At 42.0% G+C, this 9,292-nt stretch overlaps 2 protein-coding genes across 2 annotated transcripts; both read right to left on the bottom strand.

Annotated features, from left to right (window-relative positions):
* Positions 1-1,910: 1,910 nt before the first annotated feature.
* Positions 1,911-3,656, bottom strand: LOC131021628 (uncharacterized). Its single transcript, XM_057950884.1, has 3 exons — positions 2,712-3,656; positions 2,164-2,628; positions 1,911-2,093 (listed from the first exon to the last, which is right to left on the bottom strand). The coding sequence occupies exon 1, from the start codon at positions 3,648-3,650 to the stop codon at positions 2,997-2,999; it is 654 nt and encodes a 217-aa protein (XP_057806867.1). The 5' UTR covers positions 3,651-3,656; the 3' UTR covers positions 1,911-2,093; positions 2,164-2,628; positions 2,712-2,996.
* A 100-nt stretch (positions 3,657-3,756) lies between these two features.
* LOC131021616 (uncharacterized) lies at positions 3,757-7,736 on the bottom strand. The gene is made up of 2 exons (XM_057950877.1): positions 6,543-7,736; positions 3,757-4,586 (listed from the first exon to the last, which is right to left on the bottom strand). The coding sequence occupies exons 1-2, from the start codon at positions 6,561-6,563 to the stop codon at positions 4,014-4,016; spliced, it is 594 nt and encodes a 197-aa protein (XP_057806860.1). The 5' UTR covers positions 6,564-7,736; the 3' UTR covers positions 3,757-4,013.
* Positions 7,737-9,292: the final 1,556 nt, after the last annotated feature.

Here is a 9,292-nt window from a genome sequence, read left to right as displayed (position 1 = left end):
CTGGGAGCAGTAGTTTAATTTCTTGTTATATTATATTCGATGGATATTGATGTGAACAATTCCAGTAATTTATGTGCTGAAGTTGGCAGCATTGGATTCAATGAGTTTCGACGCGATATCACTTGCATAATATATATGAACTAGCAAAAACAGTAAATTTTTCAGTACCCGCCAGTGGTGAATTAAGAACCAACACCTAAACTATAAGATGTAAAGTGTGGATTATACCTAGTAAATTTGATCGGAAAGTGAAGTGACGATCGGAGAATTGAGCACGAGAGCAAAATATAATTGTTGTATTCAAAAACAAATGATAGCGTCCTTGTAATACACGAGTTGAGGTCTATTTATAGATTACAATTGAGGGTAAAAAGGTAAAATCATTGTCCATGCATGCTCCTTGCGTGGTCGGAGGGTAGAACAGTAACTTCGCCTTTACGCGGGAGATCTTCCCGCGCCTTCTAGCATTTCTCTGGCGGAAGTAGTTCCTCTGGTGATGATGACTTCTCTGGCGCAGGTGGCTCCTCTGGCGAAGGCGACTTCTCTGGCGAAGGTGACTTCTCTGGCGAGGATGACTCCTCTGGTGAAGGTGGCTCCTCTGGCGAGGGTGACTTCTCTGACGAAGGTGGCTCCTCTGGCGAGGGTGACTTCTCTGACGAATACGATTCCTCTGGCAAGAACCATTCCTCTGGTGGATAATTTGTCTCTGATGTATGAAATCCCTCTGGTAAGAATGATTCTTCTGACCAGTATGATTCCTCTGATGAAGATGATCCCTCTGATTTGTATCCTTTCTCTACTGTGCACATATCACTCCTCATCAGCCAGTAATTCATAATCTAGCATCAGTAGCCGCCCAATAAAAACATACGCGGCTACTTGGCGCGGATAATCATTTTCTGGCGGATACTTAAAATTTTAGCAGTTTTTTGATGTTTTAGAAGCTGTTATGCTGTTTGATTTGAAAAATTTGAAGCAGAAAACACACGCCTTTAGTAATGACCAACATGGACATGTCTTAACAATTATGAGTTGAAATTATGAATGAGACTTTGGAGAAGTGAACAATGTTTTATATAAAAGTTTAGTTAATAGCATAACATGACCAGATATAGTTTGGTTATGCATTAAACTATAAAATAAGATGAAATATCCAAGTACCCGCCAGAAATTCATTATCCGCCGTCAGTAGCCGCTGACATTTTTTCGGGCGGCTACTGATAGCGGCTACGTATTTACTGGCGGGTACTTGTAAATTTCATCTTATTTCATAATTTTATGTAGGATGCAAGTGGAAAATGATAAAAACATACTCAAACAGATACTCCAACATCTAATCAAAACGTCAATGTGCATAATTGTCATTTAAAAGTGGAAATACATAATCTATTGCTCTGGGGGGATGCAAAACTCGTAGATGCTACTGCCTATCTTGCGCCTATAGTCGGTGGCGTGACCATTGCCCCACGCAAGGCTCGGCGAGCCTGATATCAGACGCTCCACATACATGCACGCATAAACACCGGAGCTGCATTGATCTGGCTGCTGAAACTGCTCATTCTCCTCGGCATATTGGATTTTCAACTTTCGCCATGAGAGGTTTTCCAACGGGTTTTGGACAATCTCTGTCCTTTCGAACCACTTGGACACGTTAAGCAGCCTACCCAACAGGCACTGCAGCGGATATAGAGCGGCGATCACATCGAAGCGCTTCTGCGCCAGGGTCCTGAACAACTGCGAATCGAAGATGTCGCAAATACCCCTCAGCAAATCCACTCGGCATGTAATGTAACGTCCCAGCACAAATATAGGCAAAATGAGCTGCACACGCAAATGCAATTGGTGAAGAGGAAATAAAAAATGAACTACTCCAACATATTTATACTGTAGATATATATGTGTACCGTTGTGGCATGCATCCAATCGCCATGAGTCGAAGATACCCCATGCCCATACACCAGATACATCTTCTTGGGATGCGGTACCCATGAAGAATAAACTGTGTCGGACCTCGAAAGCCGTCCTTCTGCCTTCGAGGGAAACATAGTATGCCATGCTGACAGCAACTCCTTGAATTCATCATCCAAATATTTCTGCAGCAATTAAACATTATATTAAAAGCATATTTGATTATAACAGCATAATATTTAATTAAATGCTTACGAATAATTCTGTATCCAATATGATAGTGGTCCTCTGATCAACACCGTCTATCAAGTCAGCACGCGCAATCAACCTCGATCTCATCGTCATCATGTACATATCAACAGCCTGCACGTACTTAAATGTTAGTAATAAGTAAACAGACTTGCATGATAAAAACTGCTTCAGAAATTAACCAACATTGCTCGTGAGGTTAGTCCTCGTGTTTTGCATCCCGGTCCAAAAGTTATATGGGAGAGGGTGCTTGCTCTCTGCCACTACCACCGGCTGGTAGTGTCCACGGCGGCCAGCTTCCATCATACGCTCAAACCCGTCAACATACTATTGCTCGACGGGTCTCGGCACGGCGCTGTGCACGTATGGTGATCGAAGTGCAGCAGACGGGTTCCGTTGTCGCTGGCTTTTGCGTGGAACCTCTGGTGCACAAATACTGAGGGGAACAGCAGCTACTGCCTCAGAAACTCCCTATAATACATTTAAAACAACACAAGTTAAACAATGTTGACATAATTTAAATGACTTGTAAATTTAATGCAACAACAACATACCCCACTATACTGCTTCCAATACTCGTGCATCTCTGCCTGAGAATATCTACCATCTCTAAGGATCGGCATAGAAGAACGAGGCGGCTCAGGCGGGTATGCTGAATTCGTGCCCTGCTCAGCCCACGAGTAGCGTGGCCCACCATAAGAACTCGACGCACCGAATGTGGGCAAGTGGTGGACACCCATGTGCGGAGTCTGCACATCCCCAAAACTAGTCGAGCCGCCAAACGGATCATGCTGCCACTGCGGGGTGTGCATGCCATCACCAGTAGTATGTCCCGCCTCTCATGCAGGAGACTCGTGTGCAGGGGATCGGTGATGCGATGGGGCCTCTGAGGATGTATGCTGCGCCGGATCGGACTCGGGCTCGGGCTCGCGTCTCCTGTCAGAGTGAGATCGTGGAGCAGGTCTGGGCACATGAACATCAGTGCTATGCGAGCATCGGCAACGCATAGCATCCAACTTCTCCTCGAACCAATTCTTAATCCTCGTGAACAGGCTGTCCTCCACATTCCTCGCTATCCGTCCTCCACTCTCGCGCATCATGTGCTGCATGCGCTGCCAATCCTGCTCGCTCCACTGTGATGGTGCAGGAGCTCTACTCTGATCCTCGTGCCTAGGCCTCGGGGCTCTGTGACTGTGAGACCTTCGACCAGAATCTACGGGGTGATCGCCCCCAATGCTCTGATTGTGATGGTTGCTGCTCGATGAGGTGTCCACTACTTGTCCTCTCGGGCGCTTGCCAGTATCCTGTCTTGCACTGCGACGCTGTGGTTGATGCTCAATAGTAGGCTCATTGCGGTCCCCACCACTGTAGCGCGCCTGAGGCTGCGTATGACCAAAGACTCCCGGCTCTGGTACTCGAACCCCTGGCCCGGCATTGACGCCTGCCACCGATAGCCAGTAATGCGTCGTGGCCTCGTACTCATCGGGGATCATCTCACATATCCCGTTCTCCTAGAAACAAAAAAAATGTAGTTAAACATTAATATTCATAAAATAAAATAATATTAACAAATAAACAACTAAATTATTACCTCTGTCTCAAATAAACTCTGTAACCCGTCGGCCTTGGTCTTCACGAACGTCCACCTCTTGAATCTAGGGTAAACTCCCGCATTGCATATGGCTATGGCTGCTGCCAAGTCGAGAATAACCTCAAGACCCCAAACGAATAGGGCCCAAGAAGGACCGTAGAAGTGGTACTTGGTCTTTGTATTCTTAATTGTGGTGTTCTTCAACCTGTAGTTCAAGCTCCTATACGGGCACGATCCCCAAGAAAATCTGGAAAAGGCCGTCAAATCATCCACCAGCTTCCATGTCCAGGGCTACGGATCGTCGCACGTCCACTCCTAATACAAATGCGTTTAGCACCAACAAGTGGGCCACACGGAGGTAGAACCCGCCGTCGGGGTCAACCACTCGACTGGCCCTGTCGAAATATATATCCGCCAGCCCCTGCACTGACACATGCTTCCCGCGTACAAACCGTGTAAATGTCTGAGCTTCGCTCAGATCGTGCTCAGCCAAAGTATCAAAAGGATCATCCCCAAAGGCTAATCCTGTCACGAGAGCAAAATCTCTCGGAGTAAAGTCAACCTTCCTCCCGTTGATGTAGAAGCAGATCTCATCATCCTCATCGTCTCTCGTCATCTTAAGATGACGAGAGACAATATGGTGCAATGCAGCATTGCACTTCTGGCCCGGCTGCCAATCCAACATCATACCAAAGCACCCCTGCCTGAACGTATTCTCCAGTGCAAAATCGCCAATTTCCTCTAGTCTCCCCGCTACTGTCGACAGGTACTTAATATTGTAGTACGTACTGATCTCAACTGTTGGACGATTGATCGTCTCGGGCCTCGAATAAGGGACCTATTTAATACAAAAAATAACTCAATTTACAAAACATAATGAATTAACATACATCAACTAATAATAATGCATAATTAACTATTAAATTACTAGAAACATAATAAAAAAATATAGAACCACAATTAACCAATACCCGCCAGTAATTAATTTTTTTAAGAAGTAGCCGCCGGGTTTTTCAAACCCGGTGGCTACTTCTTAAAAAAATTACTCCCTTCGTCCCAATAAAAGTGGCCACATTTCCATTTTGGGTTGTCCCATTAAAAGTGGCCACTTTCTAAAAGTAGTAATATTAGCATTTAATTAAACTCACTTAATTAAAATTAGGATTGTCTAATTAAATCCCATTTATTTACCTCTCTCACTCACCTATGACTCGTTTCTCTCTCACTTATCAATCACCACACTCAACACCATCGACACCGCCTCCTTCTTCCCCGGCGAAGAGCACCGCCGTCAGCCACGACCGCTGGCGACCCCTCGCGGCGTCGCCTGTCACCTTCTCGACTCTCTCTCTCTCTCGTCTCTCACCTCTTCTCCCTCAGAAAACACAACACCCTCGCCTGTCACCTTCTCAACTCCCTCTCTCGTCTCTCACCTCGTCGGCGGCGAGGGTTTGCACTGGTTTGGCCATCGGAAGTCGACGAATCGGAGGGCGGCGCGGGTTAGCTCTTTGCCGCCGCCGCCGATTTGGGGCTAGGGCTTTTCCGCCGATTTGGGGCTAGGGCTTTGCCGCCGCCGTTGGCTGTCAGAAGTCGACGCCGCTCCAGTCGGCGTTGCCTCTCTTCTCAGGCCTTACGCCATAGAAACGCCCACGGGAGGAGCACTAGATCTCGTCTCAAAAACCACCGCCTCTTCGCCGCTCTGTAACTTCAGATGAAGTCGACATCTTCGTGGGATTTAAGATTTTGCTTCATTTTTGTTTGAGATTTGCTTCATTTTTTGAAGATTTTTGCAAGATTTGAGATGGTTTGCTTCATTTTTTGAAGATTTTCGTGGGATGGTTCTTCATTTTTTGAAGATTTTTGCAAGATTTGAGATGATTTGTGCTGATTTTTTGTTAAATTGATTTGGCTAAAAAAAACCCCTCATTTTTGTGGATGATTTCTGCCATCGCCGGAAGTCTGATTTGGGGATGATTTCAGGCGGCTGGTTCGACGGCAGATAGAGGACGGCGAGGGCCGACCGCCGGCGCCGGCGCCACTGTCACCGTCGCCCAAATGCAGTGAATGCAGTGAGAGGAAGAAGAAGTTTTAATTAAATCCTTAATTTTGGTGGACTACAATTAATTAAACATAACTATCTCCTTCTTAATCTCCGTGCCCAAAAAAAAGTGGCCACTTTTATTGGGACGGAGGGAGTAATTACTAGCGGGTATTGGTTAATTGTGGTTCTATATTTTTTTATTAATATGTTATAAATTTTTAAATTCTGAATAACCTAAAAAATGTTATTATTTTATGCGTAATACAGTAAAATTAACCTAATGATCTAAATAGACGATTAAGTATATCTAAATATGCTTCAACTAAATAAAAATTCTAACAACACTCAAACTATACTCAAACTTGTAACAACACTCAACTACACTATATCTAACATATACGAAACATATAAATAAATCTAACAAATACTATATCTAAATCAAAATTCAATACTATACAAAACATATAAAAATTCGAAACATATAAATTCTAACATAAAAACATATAAATTCTAGCATATAAATTCTAACATAAAAATTCAATACTATACAAAACATATAAAAATTCGAAACATACAAAACATATACTTACTTAAAAATATACAAAATTCGAGACATATACAAAACATATAGATTCCCAACATATAAATATATCTAACATATACAAAACAAATAACAAATAAACTCATCTAACATAAACACGATGTATTGACCAAACATATACCAAATAATACTTAAAAATGTAGTATACTTACTTGGTTTGAAGAAGAAGCCATGGCGTGAATGGATTTGAAGAAGACCGAATGAAGTATCCGTTTGAAAAAATGATAGTGCGGCTGCTTCTCACTCTCACACGAAAAAATGAAGTATCCGTTTGAAAAATGATAGTGCGGCTGCTTCTCAACCTTCTACCCTAATTTAACATAAAAAATTACCCTAATGGGCCCTACCCAATTTTTCGACCATATCAAATCTTCAATGTGGTCAAAGAAATCCCACAAAAGCCGTGCCCGCTCTATTCCAATACCCGTGAATTACAATTTTCTGCAAAGCCTATAGATTCCCATCCTAGAGTTGCCGGTTGAATTGTCCAATCACAATTGAATTAGACTTAGGTCTTCAAATTTTAAAAAAATACAACAACCATTAATATGAACTCTAATAAATAAATTTTATGTATATTGTGATATAAAAACAGTTATAAATGACATGGTAATAATACCCGCCAGTAAAAAGTAGCCGCTAGATGTAGCCGCTCCGGGTTCCTTTCACGCGGATACTTCTTTTGGATACTAAATACTAGCGGGTATGTATGTGGTAGGCTCTCTAATATTTTATTGTTTCATAATATATGATTTTATATTTTTTTATCCAACATTTTCTATTATTTTATGTGTTACGCTATATTAATTCATGTTAAATAAAATAAAATCAAAAATTCGAGACTTATTACCCCACTATAATCCAAATTTGTCAAAATACAAACCTATTATGTATTTCTACTTCATAAAATATATTTTAAAAAAAGAAATACAAAATGAGGATAAGTTTGTGTATAATAAAACAGTAATACGAGAACGTAAAAAATTGTAATTTAAGTATATTTGGAATCAAAAAAAAATTCTGAACCTAATCCCGGCAGCTTTTGGTAGCGGCTATGATTTACTGGCGGGTATTGTATGCATTAGGTTCAGAATTTTTTTTCGTTTCCAAATATATTTAAATTACAATTTTTTTACATCGTCGTATTACTGTTTTATTATACACAAACTTACCTTCATTATTTTCAAATTTAGGGCATTTTACCTCACGTGGCTTTACAATAATTGCACATTTATCTGGTTTTGTGCATTTTTAACTACCTAGCTTACACATTTTCTTACACAATTGTACTTGTGTAAGAAAAGTGTAAGCCATCACCATCAAGTACACTTTTCGGTCTTTGACTTATTGGGTGGGTATTTTTGTAAGACGTTTTATCAATGTGGGTAATTTTAATTCCAACCCTTAAAATTAATCATACTTCACATATTATAAATTAATTAAAATTAATCAAATTAACATTAATTAGATTCTAACAAAATTATACTAAAAAACAAATTTAAAATTAATTAATCATACTTCATATATTATAAATTAATTAAAATTAATCTAATTAATATTAATTTTAATCTAATAAAATAATTAATAAATCAATCAAATAACGAAAACGAAAGCGTACGGTAGCGGTCGGCGGCGGAGCGGTGGCGATGGCGGTGTCGGCAACGACGCGGCGTCGTTCAACTGATGAAATGTTAAAGAAATTAATTAAATGTGAAAGTGAGAGATAAAGAGAAAGAGAGAGAAATAATACCTGCAGGGGTGGCTGGCCGGCGGCGGCGGCTGGGGGTCGGCGTGGCGGCGACGGGAGGGGGGGGAGGCGCGGCAGGGGGAGGGTATGGAGGGAGGCGTAAGTCTGCGTGAAAAGGGGATCTGGGGGCTGATTTATTTTAGAGATTACCGGCGACAAAATGCCGCCTCTAATTACCGGCGGGAATGCCGCCGGTAATCCCCACAGTATTTAAATTTAAAGATAAATTAAATTAATATCTAAATACCGGCGGCAAGCGGCCGGTAATTACCGGCGCGGGGAAAATGCCGCCGGTAATGTTGACGGTGAACAAAAAAAACGACCCGCCTTGTTTTCCAATCGTTGGGCCGCCACTAATTACCGGCTGGAATTTCGCCGGTATTGAGGCATTTTTTTGTAGTGACCAACATGGCCAATGCTGAAGCTACGCTGGGCATCACCGTCACCTACGAGGAAGCCTCCTCCTACTCCTTCAGCAGCACCCGCTCCATATATGCAGGGGTCGAGTCCAGGATCACCGGCGGCATTCCCAAAATCGCCAGCGGCTCACTCCGAATCACCACGGAGATCACCCAGACGCTGGAGTGGAACGAGACCAAGGATGAGAAGAAGACTGTCACCGTGGAGCACTCAGTCACCGTGCCGCCCAAGAGCCGGGCCATGGTTACCTACGTGGGGACACAGGGAAAGTGCAGTGTTCCCTTCAACTACACTCAGAAAGACAAGAGCTCTACCAATGGGCAGATGATTACCAGCCAGCATGCTGATGGTATCTTCTTTGGCGTCAATTATTACAATTTCCATTTTGAGGCCATGGAAGTCCAACCCCTCTGAGATCCTTGAGAATTTTGCTATGTTGGACTGAAATTGTAAAGGAAGACATTGGTGAATAATACACTATCTTCTTAATTTCCCCCTCTCAAAAAAAAAAAAAAAAACAAAAACAAACAAACTAAGAGATTATTATTAGTGGGGATTATATAAAATTATCCAACTTTTCAAAATTATGTACAAAAAATTCCCACTTTTTGAATTATCTACCCCTCTAAAGAGGTATATATTAGAGAGTCCACACAAATTCTAAATTCTATGTGGCACTCTAGAATCATTCTATTCATAATTTTTTAAATTCTTTAATTTTTTTGCCTTTGAAAT

This window comes from Salvia miltiorrhiza, chromosome 1 (genome assembly GCF_028751815.1).
Source record: "Salvia miltiorrhiza cultivar Shanhuang (shh) chromosome 1, IMPLAD_Smil_shh, whole genome shotgun sequence".
NCBI classification, from domain to species: Eukaryota; Viridiplantae; Streptophyta; class Magnoliopsida; order Lamiales; family Lamiaceae; genus Salvia; species Salvia miltiorrhiza.
The sequence above is the reverse complement of the archived record's forward strand: the minus strand, read 5'-3'. Positions and strand labels throughout refer to the sequence as shown.